The sequence below is a fragment of the Panthera tigris genome, chromosome B1 (assembly GCF_018350195.1).
Source record: "Panthera tigris isolate Pti1 chromosome B1, P.tigris_Pti1_mat1.1, whole genome shotgun sequence".
NCBI classification, from domain to species: domain Eukaryota; kingdom Metazoa; phylum Chordata; class Mammalia; order Carnivora; family Felidae; genus Panthera; species Panthera tigris.
The window spans coordinates 13,561,524-13,588,222 of NC_056663.1; the positions used below are offsets into that span (position 1 = coordinate 13,561,524).

The following is a 26,699-nucleotide window of genomic DNA, read 5'->3' on the forward strand; positions in this document are numbered from 1 at the left end:
CTTATTAGGGAAAACGTGAATTGTGAATAATAAAAGGTAAAATTTTCCTAGTGTTATGTACAAATAGCTTAATTTAGATCTTTAATCAAAAATATGTTTGAGTAAATTAGTGTTTTTCTGAAGTCTGCTTATTCTTGTGGGTGAGCTTTTTCAAACTATTATAAAGACAGTTTGAGGAAGACATTCTGTGCAGAAGATATTCAAAGCGATGTTCAGGAATTTGTAATTCTTACAGAAAATAAGGAACAGTGGGAGCGTGGGTGGAGTTTGACCAACAGGCTACCTAATCCTTTGTGTTTGAATATCTGTTTTTATTACAATTTGAATATCTGTTTTTATTACAATTGCTGGATAGACACATAAGCTCCTAGAATTTTAGAAGTACAGATGATTTTAGGGATGTTTGTTACAAGCCTGATAAATTGTAATCGTTGACTGAAAGGTTTTAAAGATATACTGAGTCCAATTAAAATCAGATTGCTTCCTAAAGGTACAGTTAAAAAATGTTTCTTTGGAATTAGGAACATGTTATGAAACAATGTAAGAATGTTGTTAAGTTCTCTGGCCAAGTTTCAAGCAGGTTTGACTACTATCCCAAATAGACAATATGATCACCCCAAATCTGGTGTCCTGCCCGTTCATTTAGTCGATCAAATATTTGCAGGAAAAAATTGAGAAAACAATTAGTGGAGAAAAATTAATAACCAAATAATAGAAATTTCTTTAAGACCAGCTGTGTCTTCCAGAGAGGTGCTATGATTCGTAACGGAGTTGTTTTTCAGGGAAATGAACCCAATCAATTTGATGATGTTGTATACTTGCTGTAGCAAATTCAGTCAGAACTTTTTGGACAACTTTATTTCTAATCGTTTCCCTTGTTGTTCAAAGGCCTTGCCCACTGTTACAGCCATGATCCTGTTCATCAAATGCTTTATGCTGAATATGCACATAGTGACCCTCTTCCTGTGTAGGACTATGCAATCACCATCAAAGTGCTTCAACAATTTAGCACTGCTTAAACAGCTGCATTTTTTAACCTTCAAATCTGGAGCTGAGTGCAGAAGATAATGCACAACCCTGCCTTTTGAAGTCATATTGAACTCATTGACTTCCATCAGAAGCGTATCAGTGGTTGCAAACATTACAGTGTAGATTGCATCCTCGAAGAGTTTGAACTATGCACAAAAATGGAGAGACAAATGCAAAAGCCTTTTTATTGTTTGGAATCTCTAGGATCAAACGTCTTTGTCTTTGATAGTATATTTGAATACGGTATCTTGATTTATCATGGCACTTCAGAATTGCTTCACAAATAAAGAAAAGTCAGATATTTGGTGCTAGAGGTGTTCTATAAAGCTCAAGAATACCTAAAATTATCTTTTTATTAGGCGTCTATTAACATGTAATTGATTTATAAATATCGGTAACCTTACCATGTGGACGCATCTTTACTATTGATGGTATATGTTTGTATTACAACGTTAAAGAACTTATTGATCATCTTATTTGCAAGATTGTGAACTTGTATCATGGGCTATATAATAAAGAGAAAACATTTCACATTCAAAGCTCCAAAGGGACAATGAAGGACAGGATGGGAATATGAATGATGTAAGTCAGACCTTGATCATTTTGCATATAAAGGGCCGGAGAGGAAATACTTTAAACTTTGCAGGCCATCAGGTCTCTGCATTAGTAACAAACTACACACACTCAGTGGCTTAGAACAAGAAGTTCTGGAGGCAACAAGTCTGAAAACTAAGGTACTGGCTGTGCCATGCTCTCTCTGAAGTTCTCGGGAAGAATCTGTTCCACGTGGCTCCCCCAGCTTCTGCCATTTGCTGGCAACCCTTAGCTTGTAGCTACGTCACTCGGCCTCTGCCTTTGTCCTCACGTGGCCCTCTCTCCTGTGTGTCTCGTCTCTGGATCCAAATCTCCCTGTCCCGTCTCTTAGGAAGTCACCAATCACTAGATTTAGGACGCATCCTAATCCAGCATAACCTCATCTTAACTTGGTTGCAACTCCAGAGACCATACTTCCAGATAAGGTCACAGTCACAGGCACTAGGTGTTAAGACCTCAATGTATCTTTTTGGGAGACACAGTTCACTTCACTAAAGTCTCTGTCGCAACCATTCAACTCTGTCTTTGCAGCCAGAACGCAGCCAAGGACAAGACATAAACAAATACATGTGCTGCGTTCCCATAAAATTTTATTTACAGAAACGGATGATAGGTCAGATTTGGCTGGTGTACTAGAGTTTACCAATGCCTGGTCTAACTAACTGAAGCAAAAATGCAGCAGGGGGAGGGGGGTGGAATTTCCCCTTGCTTTAATCAGTCCATTTTTAAAGTGTAGAAATGCAAACATATGTGTGTATATGGCAACACTTACTTCAATTAATTTATTTTTATTTTTTAGTTTGGAGAGAGAGTGTGAGTGGGGGCGGGGGGCAGAGGGAGACAGAGAGAATCTTAAGCAGGCTTCACGCTCAGCATGGAGCCCAACACAGGGCTCGATCCCATGACCCTGGGATCATGATCTGAGCCTAAATCAAGAGTCGGACACTCAACTGACTGAGCCATCCAGGCTCCGTCACTTATTTTAAAATCGATGTCAACTCACGGCAAGAACTGAAACTTTCATAATAATTTCAAATCCCAAAGTTCTGTTACTAAAAATGCTTGAATTATGGTATTTATCTGGTCAATTAGAAGTTTTTTGGTGGTCATTTAGTTAGGAGAGTTGATATGGCTTTTCCTCCAAAGAGATCTAGACCACTTTAGAAACAAGATTTTCCTCGAACTCAGACTTATATATTTGTTCTATTGGAAAGAATGTACCTGATTCCCCTCAGTAAAAGTATGTTCCATGAGGGCAATGACATCATTTTATTTAACGGCGTGTCCTCAGCACATAAAAGAGAGCCTAAATACATAATAATAATTCAATAAATATTTACCTAAAGTAAATATTTGTTTTCCCTGGACTAAAATGAGTGAATTGGTACGTTGTTTTAGCCATGTTATACAAAAATATGCCCTGTTATCACATCTTGAAATTATTTATTGTCTTAAACTCATAGAAGAGCTACAATAAGAGAAATCCAATTTCTATTAAGAGCTATTGGAAGAATTTGTGAAGAGAATAATGGGGTAATGAATCAGAAGGGATCAGTGAAAAACATTAGTTTTCTTTATTTAATCAGATTCATGGAAAATCAGAAAAAAGGTAGAGAAGTCAAGATATATTTCAACAGCCGAGGGAAATATTAGCGACTTCTTTTAACAGCCCCACTTGATTCAATAGCAGGGAAATGCGGAAACCCGTGCGAAGTAACACTTCACAGGCAGTGTAGACGGGAGAAGATACAGTTTGGTCAAAGAGGTAGCTGGGGGGGGGGGCACCTGGGTGGCTCAGTCGGTTAAGTATCTGGCCATTGATCTCTGTTCAGGTCGTGATCTCAGGGTGTGAGCACGCATCAGGCTCTGAGCTGAGAGCGCAGAACCTGCTTGGGATTCTGTCTCACTCCCTTTTTCTCTACCCCTCCCCTGCTCTCTCTCTGTCTCTCTTGCTCTCTCCCAAAATAAAAAAACGTTAAAAAAAAAAAAAAAAGAAAAAAAAACAGGGGCACCTGGGTGGCTCAGTCGGTTAAGTGTCCGACTTTGGCTCGGGTCATGATCTCACGGTTTGTGAGTTTGAGCCCCGCGTCGGGCTCTGGGCTGACAGCTCAGAGCCTGGAGCCTGCTATGGATTCTGTGTCTCCTTCTCTCTCTGCCCCTCCCCCACTTGTGCTCTGTCTCTCTCTGTTTCTCAAAAATAAATAGATGTAAAAAAATTTTTTTAATAAAATAAACAAACAAACAAACAAAAAGGAGGTAGCAGGAGGAACCCCCCGGAGTTTCCAAGCGTAGGTTCTGGAACTCTGTGACCAGGCCAGCTCAGAATTTCACCACTATTCTTACCGCTGGATGGAAGGCAGAAATCAGAAAGTGAAAGGCAGAGGAGTCCTAATGTTGCTCAGACAGAAGAGACTTGTTGATAGCCTAGAGGTAAGCGGAGCCAACGTGGGAGAATCGGGAGTCAGCCCCAAGACACCATGTTGAAAGCACATTAAAGAGAGATGTGATGCGTATAACGATAGCCAAGGATCAAGAGAGAGGGAAGGATTCCTTGGGAGAGGGATTCTCCCTGGGAAAAAAAAAAATCTAAATAGAAATCACGGTCCTAGGGATGTGGTACCGAAGAGAAGATCTGGGGCCACCAGAAATCATTTGTTTCAAGCTGATTCTGGAATCACTCCAATAAAAAGTGAGTTGAGGAAAGTTGGAGGGGAGTGGGAGCCACCACTGGAGGCCTTTGGGGACCTTCAGATGTAAGACAAAGATCAAGTGAGAAAGAGTAAAGGCAAGGGAGGACCCTTTAAAATGCAGATTAGGGGCACCTGGCCGGCTCAGTCTGTGGAGGATGCCACTCCTGATCTTGGGGTTGTGAGTTTGAGCCCCACGTTGGGTATAGAGAACGCTTACATAAAAAAATACACTTTAAAATAAGTAAAAAAAATAAAATGCGCATTAGACCTGGGAAGCCATCCCTCCTCAGGCCCAGTCACTTTTACCCCTGTCAGTTCAGCCGAATCAGGAAAGAGACAGTAGCTCAGCAAAGAAACACAAATGACCTTGTTCCTTCTGATTTAACTCTTGCTACTAGCCCTTGCAAAAACCTACCACCTCAAGTTAGCCACTTGAATTGCCTTTAAATCAGGATAGCATGGATTAAACCCACGTTCTAGAGAGGAAAATACATTTTTAGGGGAAGAGTAAGGGACAAGGATCAGTTTTTTCCATAGTTGAAGCCGTTTAGGTCCTCGAAACGTGAAAATCGTGTCCGCCGAAGAAAACGTCTTTGCAGAAATTTAAAAAATGCTCAATGTATTTGACAAAATTTCACGTCCAAAAAGCTCCCAATTTGCTTCTGCTCTTAAAAAAAAAATCAAAGAAGTAAAAATAGTATACATTTTTGTTAGAAGAAGAAAGAGAATTTATTTGTGAATGGCAAAAATGCTGTGAGAGAAAATTGTCCCATTGTGGAAAATTTAACAGGCATATTGGGGCCAACCTTTAGCCCGCTTCTGTAGTGAAATTTGATCTTGGGCTTAATTTTTTTTTATTATTAAAGTGAAAAATCAGTTCTAGTAGCTTGAACAAGCCTCCATAACACTCAGTAATAGAAAGTATGCCTCACTTCCTGGTACTACGGGACATTTTACAGTGATTTCACAAATTTTCATCGTTGTTGTTGTTGAAAGCAAGTTTTCTAGATAGGCAATAGTATTTCTTTCCACCATTCTCCACATTGAGAAGGATATAGGGTGGTCAGATTTTAAAAGCTTTTTTTAATGTTTATTAATTTTTGAGACAGAGAGAGAGTGCAGAGTGTGAGCGGGGGAGGGGCAGAGAGAGAGGGAGACACAGAATCCAAAGCAGGCTCCAGGCTCTGAGCTGTCAGCACGGAGCCCGATGCAGGTCTCGAACCCGTGAACCATGAGATCCTGACCTGAACCTCAGTTGGACGCTTGATGGACTGAGCCACCCAGGTGCCCCATAGGGTGGTCAGTTTTTAGATGAATGTTATGCTGACGTTATGCAAACCTTTTATCATTGCAGAGAGGCCAATGCAAGTTGACCCGTGAGTGTAATCTGTGCCGACCAGGACTGATGTGCACCCAGAAGGAATGAAGTATGGATGTGAAAGAACGTAGGCCTTACTGCTCGCTGACCAAGAGCAGACGAGAAAAAGAACGGCGTTATACAAATTCCTCAGCAGACAATGAGGAGTGTAGGGTCCCCACGCAGAAGTCGTACAGTTCCAGTGAAACCTTGAAAGCTTTTGATCATGATTCTTCACGGCTGCTTTACGGAAACAGAGTAAAGGATTTGGTTCACAGAGAAGCAGACGAATACAGCAGACAAGGTAGGTCACCGGTCTCACAAAACAAGGCACACTCAGAAGGCGCCCACTTGGAGGTGCCATGTTTTTCTCCTCTATGGGTGACATGATTATTTTCCAACTTGGATGTCTAGCCTCTGATTCAGATTTTTGAGAAACTAGATGGTCACGTAGTTTTCCAGCTTAAAGGTAGAAAGCCACCTACAGACACATTGACCCCAGATAAGGGTACCGATTCATGTAGAGAATCACTGTGCACATATAAAAAATTTTTTAATGTTTATTTATTTATTTATGTATTGAGAGACAGACAGAGCGTAGGTGAGGGAGGGGCAGAGAGGGAGACACGGAATCCGAAGCAGGCTCCAGGCTCTGAAATGCCATGTCAGCACGGAGCCCGACACGGGGCTCGAACTCACGCACCGTGAGCTCATGACCTGAGCTGAAGTCGGACGCTGAACCGACTGAGCCCCCCAGGCGAGAATCACGGTGCACATTTTATATGTGGGGGGTGTGATTCTGCACACAGCCAGCGTTTGTGCGTAAACTTGAGATCCAGGCCTCGTGGGCTCCCTCGCCCTCTCCGGAAGGTGCTCACGGACGTTTTTGCAGTTAGAACTGACGTAAGGGAACGGGAGAGGTTGACAAGCAAAGACCTTTCACTCATTGAAAAGTAACAGTCCTAATTCTGAATTATCTCATGAGCCATGTAGCCCATGTGCTGATGTCTATCTGTTCATACAAGAGCCTGCTACTGAAGGGTTCAGGTTTCTCTCCGGCAGGCAATCTAGAACATTAAGGTTCTACCTTAAAACATCCCAGTTTCACGTAATATAACCCGTTATGGTTTGGCCACTCACGTGTATTTGTTGAACGTTTTTACGCTCTGTTTTCTGCCTGTACACTCTACCAGTGGAGTAATGACTTCTGTAACTTGCCTTCACAGTCTGAAACCTACCAATCTCCATGCTTTCAGACAATAGCTTATTTTAAATTGGGCATGCCTAGGTTTTTGTTTCCTAATACATTTTTTGGAGATGCAGGCACGATTACTACTAATAAAAATAAAATCCTCTCCCATTTGTATTGCAGAGTCAGTTTACACAGAACTTAGCCTCCCTCAGCTATTTTAATCAGGAAATGAGGAAAAATAAATTAAACTGCAAATGTAAAGAATATATTCCTTCTTTCCCAGTCACCTTACAAACAGTGGGACCAACAGTATGATACTGAGCAAGCAACAAATTTCGGGAAAATAATGCAATAAATCATGCAGAAGTTTGGAAATTTTCCATGGTTCTCTTCTTCTCTCTCTTGTGGAAAGAACCATCCTAACTAGATTGAAAGAACATTCACTCACCTAAACCAGTTTGCCTCAAAGAAGACTCATTTGATTTGCTAAAGAGAGATTTTTTTGCCCCTGAAGGATATCTTACTAAAATTACAGGTATCATCGTTTATGAAATGGGATATAGTAGCTTGACATAGTAGTTTTTTTTTTTGAGATTCAGTTTTTTTAATGTTTATTTATTTTTGCGAGAGAGAGAGTGTGAGCAGGAGAGGGGCAGAGAGAGAGAGAGGGAGACAGAGACTCCAAAGCAGGCTTTGCACTGTCAGCAGAGAGCCTGATGCAGGGCTCGAACTCACAACTGTGAGATGACTGTGACCTGAGCCAAAGTCAGACACTTAACTGACTGAGCCAGTTTTTAAGGGAAGATATAAGACATAATATTTGAGATACATACCCTCGGTAAGCCAAGGGACTTCTAAGTCCATTGTACGATGTCTTATAATTCCAAACCCAAGTGTTTTTTTTTTCTTTCGTATTGTCTACACAGCTGACATAGATTATCAGGGTACAGGTTCCACCAATTTAAAAAATAGTAGGTACTATGAAATGCATGCAGTCTGAACCCGGTGTGAAGCCTTGCCTTTTGTAACAAAAACAACTAGTTTAGTGCCCTATCGGGAAAAAAAAAAAAAAAAACCCACAAAACAAAACAAAACATTGTGGAATACCATTAAAAGAAAAAAAAAAACCTCAGCACATGTGGCGTGATGCGTGGGGGAGGCTCATCTCCACCCCAAGCAAGCATTTCGTTTAGGCAGCACGAAGGATGCTCAAACGGGTTAAAAATAGCGAGCTGAAATTTTCACCTCCTAGGCAGCGCTAATCCAATGCAGACTGTTGTTGATGACATGGCCATACCATCTGCGGAAACCCTGGAACCACGGTTCTTAGGGGACCCAACAGTACTATTACTCAGCTTGTCGCCAGCCAGCCAGGCGCGGGGCAGGGGGGAGAAGAAGAGGGGCAGAGGGAAGAGAGAGTGAGCGAGGCAGCACGTGGAGGCGGCTTGTTGGGAGCGGCGGAATGAAGCGGGGAGCAGAGGTTTAAGGGCCGGAGAGAAAGGAAAAGCAGGAGTGCGGTGTGTGCTCGGGCCCGCTTTCCACCTGACGTGTTCGTCAATCGGGCCATATTGGAAACACGAATGGAATATACTGCTACGTATTGCTCATGTGCGCTGATCCCTTGGTACGCTCCAGTCATGGCACTAGCCAGGTTTTACGTGCACCCTCCCACTCCTTGGGTGACGTGGGTCCCAGTAGTGCCCTCCTTTGCCAAGTGGGGAGGCCTGACACCCCAGGGCTAGCGACGGCCGAGCGGGGGGCTTGAACCCGGGGCCGGTCTGCCCCTAGCGCTTGGCTTCCCACCTCTGTGCCGTGGCCAAAGCCGGAGAACGGGCAGTTCCGGGTCAGAATTCCCCTTTGCTTTATTGGTGCCAGTTGTGGCCCCTTTTGATGGTGTGGCTAGAGGGCAAGGAGGAGACTGGAGACATCTTTAGGAGATACAGCGATATGATTATTTGGGACCAGGTGGGATGAGCTTGAGGGAGAGGGAGCTATTGCAAATACTTTCTCTCTGCTGTGGTTTGATACAGGGAATGTGTGTAGCCAGAGCAGTAAATGTAGGAGAGAAGTGACGGAGGAAAGTTTGCTGTCGGATTCTGTTTTTCTCAAGCACGCATAATGAAAAATCCTCCTAGGCTTCCCTTTCCTTTGAACCTGACAAATGTCAATTTTTCCTCCCTGACTATTATGCTGTGGGATTAATTATTTAATTGACAAAACGTGCTTCCTGCCACAACTCCTGACATCATACACATAATAAAAATGAAAGATGAAAAAATGTTACCAGTAGCCAAAGATCTTTGAACCGATTCCAAAGAATCATGCTAATGTGGCTTGTCTGTGGGGTCCTAAAACAACTTGTCAATCCTCATTCTACTTTAAATGACACAGGCAAGGGCCCCTTCAGCCCAAGGAAGGGATACGTAGAGACCCCTGTGAATGCAATTATGTGAAGCATGCAAACGTAGAAATATGATGCTTTTATGTCTCTTGACCGATTTGGTGGCCTACTGTCCAACTTGATTTTTGTGGCTCTAGTGACTTTCATTAATTATGTATTCTATTTAGAGACTGCAAAGCCGGGGATGGTTGCGTTTTCACAATAATGTGTCATGTGACCAGATCCCACATAGATCTCTTTCTCTGTCTCTTTTCAAATCTCTTCCTATGGTTTATTAGGTGATGGGAATAGTTGTTGTTTCAGCAGCTGTGGAACCCTCCGTAGGTGCGATGGCGTTAGGGTGACAATGACCTGTTTTGCATTCTTGGATACCATTTTCTTTGATTCGGCTTTGAGGAGAATTTATCCTGTCAGGTCTGAGACACATTTCTCATGAAACAGCTGCATAAGATCATCCCACAGTTTTAGAGAAGTGATAAAGTAAGAGATCTTTTTTTTTTCCTTCTGCACTATGTGCATTCCTTGTAGCGTCCTCGACCGAACGAAAATATTTATCAACTCCAACAAGAAATGTTGGCCATGAGGGTGAATTTTGAAACGAGGCGACGTCTGGAAATAGGAACGCTTTTGTTCCGCAGAACCATATGTCTGCAAAGCACCTCTGAGACAGTCTTAACCCAAAATGTTTACCAGTCAGTCAGTTATTGGTATTGGGTGGTGAATTGCAGAATTTTAAAATGAAAAGATCACCATTCACTCCTCATTCACAGAATGGCGGTGGGGAGGGGAGTGATCTGTTTTTAAATTTGAACAACAGAGAGCATTATGTCTGTGTTTATACATTCCTGAAATCAAAATGGAACATACATCTGTAAAGTAGGAAAGGGAAGGAGGAAGGCGGGTTGACAAAGACAGGCGCTCATTGAACCGCTTGCTTCCGGTCCCCGAAACTCTCCTCTTTCCTTACCCCTGCTCCGGGGTTTGCCTTCTCTTCCTGCTTATCGCTGTCAGCAGTGCCCAGCCGTCCCCAGTTCGCCCAAATATGGCTTCTGCTTCTCCCCTCATGACATTGCTCATCTAAGACTAGTTCAAGGGTAGCAGACCCCACAGGCCCTGATTTTTGGCGGCTGCACCTCCTTAGTGGGCCGCATCCTGAGTTTATCTTCTGTACAAATATTCCAGATGCTCGGCCTCTCCCTTACCAAGGATAACTCTGTTTTGTGAAACAAAAGAACATTAGAGGAGCAGTCCAGGGTTTCCTGTGACCACGTGTCCAGGATTCCAGCGTTACGGTGGCTTGAATGAAGCCTCATCGACCCATCCCCCAGACAACTCCTTACTTGCTCTGAGCTGAACAGTGATCCAGGGTGCAAAGGAGATCTGAGATTCTACAGAGTCCCCGAAGGACAAAGCTGATGCAGGTAGTTTTTCCCTTTCGGTCGGATGAGCGCTCAGAATGGGGCGCAGCCCTGGGGTGAAGATCAGGAAGAAGGCTGTGACTCTGTGGCAGACAGAGACTGACCTGCCTCTCCATGGTCCTTCTGGGACTGAAAGTGGCCTTGCAAGAGCAACTGGTTTCCTTGGCCCCTCAGGAGCTGAGGGAACCGACCAGATGCGCTTGCTCTGCTCTGATATTGCGGGAGTGCCAGCCAAGGAAAACAGGGAGGGGAGAGATTTGTCTCTAGAGTCTAGCAGGACTTACCACTAAAGCACCCCCGGAAGGCCACAACGTGCTTAGCGGCACCCAAATTGCAGGAAGTGGGATAGGCTGCAAGACAAACCAATCAGGAAGCTGCTGACGAACAGGAGCCATGAAGATAGAGGAGGAAAACTTGAACCTAAATTAAAAAGCGTATGAGTGCTTATAGAAATCCGAGTACCAAAAAAGGCAGCAACAAGAAAACCGACAGTAACCAGCAAATGCTAGGCTGGGAAAGCTGCCATTCGCATATGAAAAAATATAATAGATTAGTTGAAGAAAAGAGGGTGTTCACTGATCAAATCCGGATTCATAGTTTCGAAGACCAAGGAGAAGAAACAACTCAAAACAAGAAACCAAGTTCCAGGTAAAATTAAAAAGAAAACACATGTGTATGTGCACCCCCCCCCCACACACACACTCACCCCAACACACACCCCTAAGCTCATCCTAGAGTTTTTTTTTCACCTTAGAGAAAGAAGATATTTTATAAGCTTCTACAGAGAAAAGAAACAAGTTACTTTTCTTCTTGCTTACAAAAGAAGCAAAATGAATTTCTCACCTGCGACAATGAAAGGAGAAGACAGTACAATACCATCTACTGGGAGAGAAGAACTACAGCCCGGGGATCCTCTGTGCAAGGAAGACATCCTTCGTCTCTCAGAGTAAATTCATGATAGTTGGGGACATGCAAAGATTGTACGCGTGTCGTCTAAGAAAGCGTTCAAGAAACAATACCGATGAAATCAACTCTGCAGTATGTATGTGGACAATTCCCAAATGACGATAACAGAACAACTGGAAATGTCTAGGAACGCTACGTGGGAGACCTTGAAAAAAGGCTAGACTAAAAAGTGATCACTTGTCTCAGCAATACCCAGGAGTTGGAGGAAAGTGGTAAGGAAAATAAAAGAGTTCTGGAATCTCAGTCGAAAAGGGAGAGGGCGAAACAGGGAATAGGAGTTTTAGTAGAGAGAAATCATTGCTACTTTGCATTCAAATAATAATGAAAAACATGTATTTGACTATGAATGTCAGGAAAGGGAGGTAATCATTAGAGGAAGGGAAAAACACAGTAGACCTACCTAATTAGCAGGAGGGAAAGGGAATGAATAGCAATCTGATCAATGTAGCAGAAACTGCTCCAAGGAAAAAGGGGAAACAAGTAAAATCATGAATAACCATAAAACAAGATGAAAGAAGGCAAATCTACTATACTACATATTACATGAAATGTAAATGCGCTGAGTTTGACATAAACAGAACTATCCCATTGGTTTCTAAAAATTACTGGTATTTATAATAAACGGACTTAAAAAGGCAAAAGGACGGTTGAGAATAAAGAGATCGATAAAGAAGTATCAGGTAAATAGCCACCAAAACAAAAAGAAAGAAGGAATGGCAGTGTTAATAGTAGGAACAGCAGAATTTGCTATTAAAAACACTAAACAAGATAAAGAGGACCACAGAGTAAATGATAAAAGACAGAAGGATGAATTGCATACATTAAACAATACAGTAGCTAATAGGAAAAAAATGGTTGTTAAAATACATTTATTTGGGGATATTTTTGGTTTACCTCCTTTGGAATCAGATCTAGAAGACAAAAATAAGGAAGCAATTATATAATATTAATATACATTTTCAGTTAAACATATATATATATATATATATATATATATATATATATATACACACACAGACATTTATAACCATCAGATAGAAGGGATGCAATTTTTCATAATTCTACATAATAGTTACAGAAACCAATTGTGCATTTAGCCACAAAAATCAGAAAAGTAGAGACTTTAGAGATCAAAACATTTGATCATACAACTCAGTAAAATTTGAGATAAATAACAAAAAGATAAACAAACGAAACCTTTTTTCTCTCATGGATTATGATAACCCTAGATTATGATAGGAAGCAACAGAAAGCAATGAAAAGAAAGTTCTGCTTTAAAAATTTGTGGGAGACAGAGAAAGCCATAATCATAGGAAAAATATATTGTTAATGAGATTTAAAGAATAAAGACTAACAAAGAGGAATTTGCTATAGATCCTAAGAGATGAGTAAAAAAATAAACAGAAGGAAAATAAAGCAAAGGAAATGGAAGAGAGAGATAATCAAGATTAAAAACAAACAAAAAAGCCGATTCTTTAAAATGGCCAAGGAAATAGAAAGCCCCTGATGATCCCAATTAAAAAATAATGAGAACAAAAGGAGAGATACTGAACACCGTGTAACAACTAAAAGGCACTGCTCCACACAATTCAAATCTAGAGGAATTTATTTTTTCTTAGCAAAATATGATTGACCCCAAATTATTTCACAACATGAAGAAAACTTTCCAAAACCAATTATCTCAGAAGAGAGTAGGAGAGTGGCTAAAAGGTTACCATTATAAAGGAAATCGTTCCTTTTGGTGAATTTTAGGATCCGAGGTGAATTGTACATAACCTTTAAAGTGGAGCTCAATCCAAGGTTCAAAAAGCCATTTAACACCACACACACACACACACACACACACACACACACACACGATGGAAAGTACTAAAATTCATATTATAAAGCTGGCGTAACCTTAATAGTAACCAAAAATCTTGATTAAAATAGAACATAAAAGAGGCTATCTAGACCAAAATTACTTCTTGATATATGTGTGAAAAGTAGTCTAAATAACTGTTTGCATGTAAGAATCTAGCAATGTATAAAACGGATGATAGTCTAGGCCAAATTAATAACCAAGAAGTTACTAATCCTTGGTATAATGTGAGGATTTTTCAATGTTAGGAAGTCTATTAACATAATTAGATTAATAAATCAAAGTAGAAAAACATGATCTTATCAATAAATGATGAAAAGGTTTGGGATAAAATTTAGAATCCATTCCTTGTTAAAGTAAAACTCACTAAGTAAAACAAGAATAAAAAAACACAAGCATCTTAGTCATATGTAAGATGACCACTGAAAAAATTTGAACAGTATTCTAATTGAGGAGATCCTAGGACCATTTCAGTGAAAATCAGGAACATGAGAGAGGCTCACCTCCTCTCTCACAATTCCTATTCAGAATCGTTCTTGATGTTTTAGCGACTGAACTAAGAGAAGAAAATTGAATCATTGATTTATATTTTGCAAAACGTTAAAGTTGGCACTTTTGTGAACCGTATGTCAGTTGTATACATACAAAAACCACATGTCTCTAGAAGTTAAACGAAATAGTTGGAAGCAAATTGGTGCTTGGATGAATACAAGATAAATATACAGGCATCAGAGGTGATGGAGCATAGTGGTTAAGAGCATAGATTCTGGATCCAGGTGATCTGTGTTTGAGTCCTAGGTCTGCCATTCATTAGCTGACTGGCGAGTGACGTAACCTTGGCCAAGTAACTTGCTTGGACACATTACTTAGTTTCTCTCTGCTTCAGTTTTCTTCCACGTAGATTGCACCTTAGTTTTCAATCTATAGTTGTGGAGAATGAAATGAGTGAGAATACTGCCTGATACATGTTAAATACTATTTTTGAGTAATTATTAAACAATAATTGGCTAGCTTTGAAAGTCAGAATAAAACATCCTATCCAAACAGCAACAAACACTATAAAATTCTTTGGAATAAATTTTATAAAAGTGCTATGAGGCCTTTTATGAAGAGATCTCTAAAATGTTATTGGAAAACATAAAACAAGATCTGAGCAGATAGGAAGACAGTCAATGTTTTTACATGGGAAGACTGATACCCTAAGAATACCAATTCTCCCCAGAATGTGTGGAAGTCAAGGTTTGTTTTAAATTAGAGAAAGGGGTCTTAGAGTTCACATGGGGGGATAAATCTGAAAATAGTCAAAAACATATTTAAAAGGCTAATAATGATAAAATGGCAATTAGATAATATATATATAATATAGTATATATACTATACACTATATTATATATTAATATATATGTATTATATATTATATAGTATATAGTATATATTAATATATATAAATATGTATTATATATATTCTATGTTATATAATATACATATAAATATGTATTATATATATTCTATGTTATATAATATACATATAAATATGTATTATATATATTATATGTTATATAATATACATATAAATATGTATTATATATATTATATGTTATATAATATACATATAAATATGTATTATATATATTATATGTTATATAATATATATAATACGTATTATATATCTTATATGTTATATAATATATATAAATATGTATTATATATCTTAATATATAATATATATAAATACATATATAATATATATATTAAGTCCTATGAAGCCACTGCAATCACATCTATACGATATTGGCATAAATAAGGATAAGTCAACCAGTGGAATAGACTGAAATTTCAGAAATAGATCCTAGTATATAGGGAAATTTAGCATGAAACAGAAAATGGTTTTTCTATTCAGTGGGATTTGATAAATGGTGCTGGCACAACTGGTTATCCATCTGGAAGAATATAAAATTGGACCCATATCTCTCAGCATATTCAAAAATAAGTTAAGATGGATTAAAGACAAATGTAAAAAATAAAGCAGGAAGAATTCTAGCAGTTAATTTAACAGACTGGATAAAGTAGGATCGACTTGATCCACAAATAGCAGCAAGCTCCCACAACAACGACTTCAACATCCAACAGTTATAAACCAGGAAACCAGGAGTCTAGAGGTGGACTGTTCAGGGTTCAAAGATGCCATCAAGGACCCAGGTTCCTTCTGTCTTTGTTTGTTCTGGCATCCTTAGCACGTGGCGTTTGTCCTGTGGGTCCCCAGATGTTCGCTGCATTTTCATATTCCTGGCTGAAACAGAATAAAAGCAAAGGTGAGAAGTCCTTCTCCCCTTTGGACTGTTTCTTTTTACTCCCCGGAGATGTCTTGCTGCGTCTCTTTTTTCAGAACTGTTATACTTGGCTACGCTTAGCTGCATGAGAAGAGGGAACATTTACTATTTTTGCTTTCCAGCTTTTATAACAGAGGAAGGCAAGGAAAAAGTGGTTGTGAATCCACACAGCCTGACCGGGAGACTACCCGTACACATCGAGAGTAGGGCAGACCCTTCTCCTAGAAACAGAAAACTCAGAAGAAAAAGCTTAAATGATTAATTTTGTATTTAAAACCTGAGGTATGTAGATTAAAATACCATAAACAAAATTATTACTTTGGGAATTATGTTTACGACCCACGTGACAGATATAAGGTCTAAGATGTAATATATGAAGAGAGAACTTTCACCAATTGAAAACAGAAAGACAAACAGTCCGATGGGAGAAGCGTCAGGGATAAACCATTCATAAAAGAGCAAATTTAAGTAGTCGGTAAACATGTGGAAAGGTGATCGGTTTTCCTGTTAGTCTGAGAAAGGCAGTAGCTAACCCCAGCTCCTATCCCCCCACTGCAAAGCTCCCAACCTGGCTTCCCTCACTGAGCATTTGTGGACCGTGTGACTACCGGTGCTCTGCTTGGGGAATATTCCTCCCACCTTGGAAAGCGGAAAATTAATGGAAGAGGCTATGGTGGTGAGAGGTTTTCCCGGTTGGAATTCTGAACACATTTTTTCAGGGAGACAGCCTCCGTACCTGGATGTCATGCTTTACTGTGCTTTTCATCCAGTTCCTCAGACACAGAGAACTTCATTACTTATATGTTCCATCATGGCCCCCTACATGTTGTTTTCATAGGAAAATATATCCAGTTGACCCTTGAACAGCATGGGGGTTGGGGCCCCGACACCCCACACAGTCAAGAATCCACGTATAACTTTTGACGTCCCCCAAACTTAACTACTAATAAGCCCACTGTTACTGGAAGCCTTACCAATAACATAAGCAGTCAATTCTCATACGCTCTGAATGCTGTATGTATTATATTCTGGATTCTGACAATAAAATAAGCTAGAGAAAAGAAAATGTTGTTAAGGAAATCATAAAGAAGAGAAAATACATTTATAGCACTGTACTATATCAAAAAATACCCACATGTAAGTGGGCCCACGCAAGTCAAACCCATGCTGTTCAAGGGTCACCCTGTCGACTTCTCAACACAGTATACTCCTAAAGTGAGGACTTTCTAGACAATTGTGAAGTTTTGGCTTAGTAAGAAACCAAAAAAAAAAAAAGCAGTGTATGAATCGCTTTATTCAAAAACTTTTAGATAAGAATATGAAGAAAACAGAACAAAAATCCATTTGTAATACTAGAGAGAGTGGGGGAGAGAGAGAAAGAAAGGAAAAAAGGAAAGGAAAGAAAAGAAAAAAAAAGAAAACAAAGAAAGAGCAGGCTGCACGTGTAGCTGAATATGGAAAATTTTGGGTTTACCTTCTTCCTTTCATCCAGCTTCAGCCAGGGTGAGATTTCATTTGGTGCTGGGCAGAGGCACATTGTCTCTACTGAACCATAACCACAATCCTCTTAAAAACAACTTCTGCTGGCATTGCCCTATAATGTTTTGCTGGATAAAGACATTTTGCCTGTTAGAATGATAGCATCCATGACATATCAGGATTGTGCCGAGGGAGAGAATGAAGAGAGTTAGTGACATATAGGTGGGACCGTGCCTCTCAAATATTTTCATCAATTTCCAAATAGAAAAAGGCCCATTTTTAGCTTTTAGATATAGATTGCTTGGGCGGGGGGTGGGGGAGGGAACTTTTATTGCTAGAATATTACTGAAATGATGAATAATTTAAAAATCTTTCTCTATGCTGTATGTTCCAGAGAGGTCAAAAGAATTAGATTCATATTTCTTAGATGTAGAACATGAAGGTTATACATATCATTTTAGAATGTCACTAACAGCACTGGGCTGATGTAAAAATAGTATTAACACCACCTTTAAGATAACAATTATGTGTCTGTCTGTACCATTTTATCCTGCTTCGGAAGCGAAATGGGACGCATTCATTTTTTTTTCCCCACTCCCCTTATTTTTATTTTATTTATTTGTGTTTTTTTGCATTATGAAAATATATTAAACATTCCAGCATGTTGAAAATTGTGAAAGAGGAAGATTTGGGAGCCAAGAGCAAAATGCTTTTAATTTTAAAGACGGAGATTTAGTTTAGTCTTGGATGCCATTATGGTGAATAATGGGAACTGATCCTAGACTTCAAAAGAAATATGACCATATGGTCTTACCATTCAGCACTTAATGCTGCTATGAATTTCCAGTTATACCCCAAACTTTTCATTTCCCCAGTGTTCCCCCTCACCTCTGTCATCATACAAAAATGAAAGGAATCTGAAACCCTTTTTTTTTTTTTCCTGAAATCCTAACTGATGCAGAGAAAGCTTTTTCTTGGTGAGCCTAGGGTTTTGTAAAGAAAGACAAAAACCTGAAACATTAATCAGATACACCAGGCTAATTACCGCAACTCCAAAGTTTATTACTTTTAAATATTAACTACTTAAAATGATTCATTTAGAGATCAAAATGATTAATCCTTCTCAGTCACTATAAATGTCAGCGGCGGGATTAAAGGATTTAGATGGTCATGTTTACTCAACCTTACGTTTCTGTACTTAAAGACACGAGTTAAATAGTTCCAGTTTATCATTGTTGCCCGTTAATGTTTTCCTCTCAGATGCCTCTTTTAGCTCCCCTGCCTAACTGATCGTTAACTAATTTTGGCTGTGAAAGAGGCAAGTGTTTCTCTCTGGCTTGGTGGCCAACCTGCTTTGTAGATTACCTTCCAGAAGGTGTGAGTAGATAGATGTAGCTTATAGCCCTCCTCCGGACACAGTGGGGGTAATCCTTTCCCCCTGCTTCGGCCTTTATTGGTCTGATGTCTTGAGCCCCCAGCTTCCTGCTACATTTTGTATCCGGTCCTCCCCACGTTGCCAGTTTCGGATCCACATCGTGAATCACTGTGGTGCCGCTTCAGTCGCAATTATTAAACACCTGCTGCTTCATGCCCAACCGTATGCATGTTTAAACCAATAGCTACTGCAGCTTGACTCAGATACCGCCAGACAGGGTGTAGACACGTTATGATCACTCGGGTCTTAGATTGTTCTGAAAAAAAAAAAAATAATAATAATTACTAAGTGACAATAAGAAGCAAATTCATTTCGGAATGCTTTTTGATAAAAACCAAGCGCGAAGTTATTTCTCTAGTTACAAATTGTTGCCAATATCAAGGTGACACCGTTTTGGGGGTTGGGTGTATAAATCCTTGGTGATTCATGCTTCCAGAGATGCTCTTTCGTTACAAGTCAGCGGACTCACAACCGAATGTTTGTGATTTGAGTCACCAGACTCAAACCCATTATCTGGGTTTGCTGCCCGCTCCCCCCCACCCCCACCCCGGAACTCCACAAATCTTCTCCTGAAGAAAATGTACGTTCTCCGGGCCATTCATTTTTAAATATTATTTATTTATTTATTTATTTATTTATTTATTTATTTTTGAGAGAGAGAGAGAGAGAGAGAGAGAGAGACAGAGAGACAGAGAGCGCATGAGCGGGGGAGGGGCAGAGAGCGAGGAAGAGAGAGAGAATCCCAAGCAGGCCCTGCTCAGCACAGAGCCAGAAGCCAGGCTCAAACTCGGTGAGATCATGATCTGAGCCACAACCAAGGGTCAGATGCGTAACTGACCGAGCCACCCAGGCGCCCTGGGTCATTCATTTTAACTCTGCTTTCTTTGCTCGCAAATATACTTGGGGTATATGATATACTTGTCAATATACTTGTCACCCTCCTCACCAAGTTCGCCATGGCGCCTCTGGCTCCTGTCCTCATTGGCAGAGGTGCCCTGCACAGCTGAGTTCAGGATAAATGCCCTCGGGCCAACCTGCAGTGGCTTCCATTAGACTCGTGTTTTGAATAACAAACCGGATTCTAATTATGACATACAGATCATGTTCTCCGTCTTCTAAGAACTTGAGATCATCAGTATGTGGTTATGGGTGTTACTATCACATGACCAGGTAAATTGAGCAAGCCGCTGAAGATGCTCGCATTTTACGTACAGTGTAAAATGGGGTGGGGCAGTTAAGGTATTTAATGGGACTTAAAGTTGAATTTTGGAACGTTGTTTTGTGTAGGGCCTTATAAGTAACGATCTATACCATCATTGCAATTTCTGTTGCATGTTCAAGGGTGGGTATTCCGTTCAAACCGTGACAAATATAGCTTAAGAAGGTTAAAGCATTTGGATTGTCCCATAAAATAGGCATTAGGTCTCAAAGGGGAAAACGTTACATACATTTCTAGATTGTGTGATCTTCGTATCGTTTTGCAAACGCAGCAAAAACAGGGAACTCTAGATAAGATGGTGGTGACATTAATTCCACAAGCGTCAAATGAGAACTATGTGCCCAATTTGTAGTTTTGTGTTATCCTCCATTGTTGGGGGAATGTCAGTGCCTCAGGAGAGAGAATCCATCCAAACTCACAGCAACCAAGGAAAATATTTAAAGACAATTATAGATTATTTTATTCCCACGTATTAAGTGTATATTGAATCTTCCCTGCGTTTCCCAAACTCCATTTGGAGGGTTGTGACTATAGAAGAAATGAATGAATAGCCACCATTTTCCAAAGCCATGTGTGATGAAAGGAAGGGCAGAAATGAAATATTGCTGTTCCACCATTTCTTACACAACTTTACTTCTTCGCAACCAATAAGGAAGGATTTTTAAAACCCAGCTTCTCCCGGAGAAGGTAATAAATTAAAATTCTAATTATGGAAGAGGACCTAAAAATTAGCAAATCAAAAAATATATATATTTGGGTTTTTTAAAGGATATAGACTTCAATTTTTTCTTTAGTATGTTTTTTTAGATTAAGGGAAGTAACGTGCAGAGTAAAATTTCACAACTATAAAATAGAGCATCACTAATTTCCTTCCCTTACAGTCCCCTCTAAATGATCATCACAACAGTTTTCTAGCCTTCCTCACCTTTATTCATGCTCAAAACCATAAGCACTCACATAATCTGTTGGTTCTCTTTCTTAGTTTCCAAAAATGGGACCAGACTGTACACACCATTCTGCAACTTGTATTTTTTTTTTTTTTTTTTTACTTAAAATATATATCACGGGCTTCCCTCCAGATTCAAAGATATAGGTCCAAACTCACTGTTTATGCTAGCCACATAGTGTTCCATTGAACAGGATACATAAAGTATTCAGCCATTCCCTTTCTGGTAAGCATTCCAATTATTTTAACTTTTGCAGCCATGACATAGTAATCATTATTTGTACATGCACATTTAAGATCAGGTGATTTTAGCCTCAGAAGTAGACTTTCTGTGCTGAGTATTTTTAAGTTTAATGGAAAAACATTTTCAAAGAATAAACCAGCATGATAGAAAGCAAAGAAAAAATAATAGGATAAAATTATAATGAATTCACCTAGCGGGCCCACAGAATCAACTGTTTTTGAAAATCACAGCAATTCTTGGTTTGTACCCCAAATTTCAGTACCGCTGACCTCCATTCCAATTCCCCATTGCACACTTGGCGGTATGATATACTCTCTCACAATGTGGTATAAGAGAGAATCTACACATGATAACAAGTGTGGAATATACACAAGAGAAATGAAGATATATATTGACAAAAACTTGTACATGAACGTTCATGGCAGCATTTCAGAATAACCAAAAAGTGGAAACAACTCCCAAAGTCCATTAACTGGTGAATGGATTCTGTAACTGAACCCAAGTGCATCGGCCCGAAGCACAGCAAAGCCAATCGCTGAGACATCAGGTATGCAGTAAGGGAACAATCTATTCAAGAGGCAGCCAGAGGAGGAAATGGGGGGGCAAGGCCAAATCCACTTCCCCAAAGGGGAACAGAACAAGCTTTTTGTAATCATAGGGATGAGACTACATTTATACTGATGAAAAGGAGCAGAGGGAACGTAAGATCATCCATAAAGAAAGATGGAGAATGTGCATTGAGCGAACATATCTGTAACACACATCCCAAGTTTATTTTGGAATGGAGACTTCACATCGGAGTGAGGCAGAACTCAGCCCTTGACATGTTGGGAAGTTACCTTGGGGCAAGGAGGAGGGGTTATGGGCATGCTCTGAGAGCCGGCATAGCGTTATCCCTGGATAACGAAAGTAGGGCCTTGCTTGTTCCTAGGCTGGGGCCGTATCCGTTGACTTTTGAGTCCAGGCTTCTGCAGAGACAGCCGGTGAGTTTGTTAGCGGGGTCTGAAAGACACAGTAACACATTAGGGGAAGCGGTTCTCTGAAAAACAAGTTTTAAACTCTCTGCTAATTTAACCTCATTCACCGTATGGGGCACGGATTCAATTCCCGCCGCCCCCTTCCCCCCGAGTTATGATCATTTCTCAATCTTGATGACTTGGGGCAATGACCACTACAGCCACTTCTTTATCTCCTCATTTGAGGTTGGTTTGGGGTAAGGAGCAGTTTTTGCAGATCTTATCTGTAGCACGCCTATGTGAGGGGCTAACCGGAAGTGTTTAACCCATAGGTCACAGCAGCGAGGGAAGTCGAAACCACATGGAGTCAGACGTGCCAAGTTTTTCCCTGTTACAGATATCCCATACAACTGAATACTACTTGACCCTAAAACTGAAGTATGGATATATACTACAATGTGGATGAACCTTCAAAACGTAATGCTGAGGGAAAGAAGCCAGGCGCAAAAGTCCACATACTGTAGGGTCTGTAGGGTCTGTTTTATTTGAGATGCCCTGAATAGGCAAATCTGTAGTGACAGAGAGTGAATTGGCGTTTGCCTAGGGCTAGGGTGAGGAGAGGAGGGGTTGGGGGGGGTGGGGTGGCAAGAGGAGGTGACTGATCTTCGGTACAGAGTTTCTTGGGGGGAGGTGATAAAAATGTTCTGAAGTTGATTGTGGTGATAGTTGCACACCACAAGGCATGTACCGAAAACAGAAAAAAGAAAAAACAAGGGAGAGAGAAGAGAGAGAAAGCAAAATCTAGACTGTAGAGCAATCTAGACTCGAGGGAAGAAAATAACCGTGGGTTGGGAACTGGACCACCCAATAGTACAATCTGTTTCTTCTCAACGCACCCAGAGATAGTAGATGTCTTGCTTACTGGTGAATGTACTTGGCCTTGCAGCTTTGAAAAATCCCTCCCTGCTCTGACAACGTTATAGATGCTTTGTGAGAAAAAGTCCAAGAAGCTAAGCCATTTCCCAAGCCCCTTCCTTTATGGGAGGAGTAGCTTTGCTACGTGCCGACCTCATTTGAAGCATTTGTTCTTAGCTGGTCCTGTCCACTTTGTCACAGACCTTTACTCATTTCTTTCAAAATGGGAACTTTTTTTTTTTTAACGATCCAACCTGCCCACGTTGTTGTTTTTTCAGTTTTTAAAAAACAGATTTTCAAATTTATAAGCATAGGAAAACAAAAACGCCTAATCTGATCCAAGCTATCGTTGCCTTTTAATCACAGTGAATTTCACCCTCAGGTATACTTTATTCTCACTGCAATGTATGGTTTTGGTACTGTTTCAAATTATAGTAGGAAATTCTGTGTTGGCCCCACTAATCAAGGTGACCAAAATGCAATGTGCAGGAGATAAATACTTACTTCACCAGTTCTAGCCAAACGGAATTAGCACAAAGACTCTAAAAGACAAAGAAGGAAATTAGGGTCATGTTGTTAGAACCATTGCAAAGAATACAGTCTGAAGAAAACATGGAAAATAAGAATAAATGTGTCCTTATCTCTTTCATGTTTCTTGAAGCCAAAGCAAGATGGCCAAGTTTTTAGCTGGTTCCAGAAGCATTTTTTCTACCTTTGTCTTTCCACTTTTGTACATTGCCCTAAAGCCTTCCCTACCAACCTCGCTCAGCCCAACCCTCCCACCTCTGTGATAACCTTCTGCCAGCTGTCTCTCTTCCCCGAGTCAGAAGCCTTTCTTCTTTCCATCATCTGTTTTTGATAAGTATAGCCCATCTTGCTAACACTGCTGCTAGATTGTGGAAAATAACCTGCTAGAACTAATTTATTCTGGTTTGATCCCTAGGTCTCCCCGGTGGCGTTTGCATTAAAACAGGGGATCCCACAGACAAGAATCCTTAACCAAAGAGGGGAATTGACAGGAATAGGGTCCGAAGCACCTAAGCAGATCTGGGCTAGAGATACTTTTGAATGAAGGAAAAGTGAAAGTCAACGGTGGTGGCGGCAGTGTGGCTATTCTAAAATTATTTGGAAACGATCCTCTCCTCACCATCAAATGCTACATTTCTTTATGCTTGTCAATTACATTTGTCCAGGGGTTTATTTTTTAAGCCATTCTTGTTTAGCCTTTCTTCATACTAGTCACAATTGACATAAAGTATCTCTTAAACCAAGTCGTGAGAACCCTGAAAGATGAAAAAATAGAAGAGTAAAGGGATTTGAACAGAGCTAGTGAGTGGCTTTAACTTCGATCTGCTGGAGGTCAGGTTTAGTGTTCTCTTCTAGAGGAAACGACAGCAGACTTTTTAATTTAGGAAGCCAATCTAACAGGGTTCCCTCCGCGTGTGCTTGCTTTCCAGCTTGCATTTCAGAAAGAGCCCGTAAGAGTTTTGAGTTATTGTGAGGCGTTGATTTCCAAGGGTCAGATGTTGAAGGAGTTTGGACTCTACGTATTGGCTCATAGGGATGGTGCTTTGGGTATTTATTTGCAAAGTGAACTGTGTTTACATACCTGAGCAACAAATAATTGAAGATAGTTTTCTGTTTTCCTTCACCTCATAGATTTTTGCATCAAGATGTTACCATTGTAAAAAGTCAATAACGTGGAAAATGTTTTAAGTTGCATTTCAAAGATTAGAAAGAAGTTTTACGCTTTTAACCTCTCTCTTATTTTTATTTTCCAACATGGGCACCTCCCCAAAAAGAGGAAAGATGCAGAGGATTTTATCATTCATTTTTGCCCTTTAAAAATTATTATGTATTCTTATTTTGAAAAATCAACATGTATAATGGTAATATTTAACTGTTTTTGACCCCTTTCTTCCCTCTTCCCATTTAAAATGTGATGTATAAATAACAGTGGAGAAATTCTCCCACCACTATTCCATTAACTGTCCATGACCTTGACCTTTTTGGGATTTACTTTCATGATACAAGCTACACTAATTCTTTAAAAAAAGATTCTGACAATACTGTGCCTTAATTCGTCAGGCTTGCCCACTTTTTCCACTGTCCAAAGGGCTCTTTTTCCCTTTTCTCCTTCTCTTTTTTATTTTCCGACATATTTTTTGGTTCAGGTACTTATTGAAATCTCTCTGATAAGCAGTTTGATTTGCAGCTAATTGTAGCAACAGATTTTCATTATTTATGAGTGTCAATTGTCAGAACCCATTTTGAAGTCTGACCAAGATAAAGCTGATTCCGACTTCTGATATGACCACAGCAATAAAGCAATTAACCACACTAGTTAAAATGTGCTGAGGCCTGGAGGCTACTGATACCTTTATAACCAAATATGTACTATACTGTGCATTATGTTTGACTCACTTCCTAGAAGATTCAACATGTTGTTATTTTATCACAAATCACCTATGACATCCGCTTTTAAAACATACAGTGTTGTGTTAGCTCTCACACCAGCCAATTAACTTTAAAATGTTCGTAGATTGAAGAGACAGAAGTAGGAAAATGAAGACTATGAGTGATCTAAATGCTTCACATTCTTGAAAGGTTGGTTTTATGTAGTGGCATTTAAATCAGTCGTTGTGTGCTGTTATTCTTTACATGGATGTTGATTCTGGTCGGTACCTAAATCTAAATCTCAGACTCCATCACACCAGCACGAGCCAAGAAATGGAAAAGTCATATACCTGCATCCTACAAGCAAACATATTTCTCCCTCTACTCATCCAGAGGCCCGTAAAACATACGTGAAAGTTCAAGAATACATACACGATTGGCAAAGTCATTAATAAGAGTAGTCATTTTAAAGTGTCACCTAATTTAAACGCTTTTACTTTAAGTTATTGCCGTGTCGTGGGTTTTATTATGCTCAATTTATTAGTAAAGGCCCGCAGGGTTCACAGCCGTTTATTTTTCAGGGAACTTGATTTTATCATTAATTTTTAAATACATTTTTCTCCCACTTTATTTTTAGAGTGCACTTTATTTGCAAAAATTGGTTTACTCTGATCAATACCGATGTTTCCAGGTGATTACTAAAGATGTCTAGAAAGTCATATGTCTGCAAATTTTCAAGGCATGACACTCCAAAATATAGTATATGTATACACACACACACACACACACACACACACAAGATTTGTGTTTACATCGGTGGCTAACTTAAGGTGGGAACATGTAATAAAGATTGACCAAGCTCCTATTTCTACTTAACAAGTAACTTAGTCTCTTTTCTCTTGCAAAGGAGTGACATCTGGGTGGGAAAAATCCCATCATTTAGGACTAGAGCCAAGACACCAGAGATAACTCGGACAGTTTCTCTTGCTTCCCAAGTTGCGAAACAAAATTTGATCACTGATAACCAGTCCTTTCTCTGGGCTGAGTTGGCATGGTGTGTTCTCCTTGGCTTACCCCCCACACCCCCTCTGGAGGTGCTTACGGGCTTAAGTGGTTGACAAAGGAGCTCTAAGTGGGGGTGTGTGGGAAGTCGGGGGAGGAACCCCACCCGCCCGCCATAATTGCACCCACTTGACCATATGCCATGCTTTGCTAATGTAAACACCTGGTGCTGATAACTGAAAAACCTGAATGCTTGAGTGTTTATTTT

General features: G+C 40.0%; 1 protein-coding gene across 3 annotated transcripts in view; it reads left to right on the top strand.

The window, feature by feature from the left end:
* The first annotated feature begins 3,967 nt into the window (after positions 1–3,967).
* The window catches only part of TENM3 (teneurin transmembrane protein 3), a 446,972-nt gene continuing 424,240 nt past the window's right edge, over positions 3,968–26,699 (top strand). For all 3 annotated transcript variants that reach the window (XM_042982909.1, XM_042982911.1, XM_042982912.1), the window contains exons 1-2: positions 3,968–4,053; positions 5,668–5,974. In XM_042982909.1, the coding sequence (XP_042838843.1) occupies positions 5,743–5,974 (232 nt within the window). In that variant the 5' untranslated portion in view covers positions 3,968–4,053; positions 5,668–5,742. The remainder of the gene's footprint in view (positions 4,054–5,667; positions 5,975–26,699) is intronic.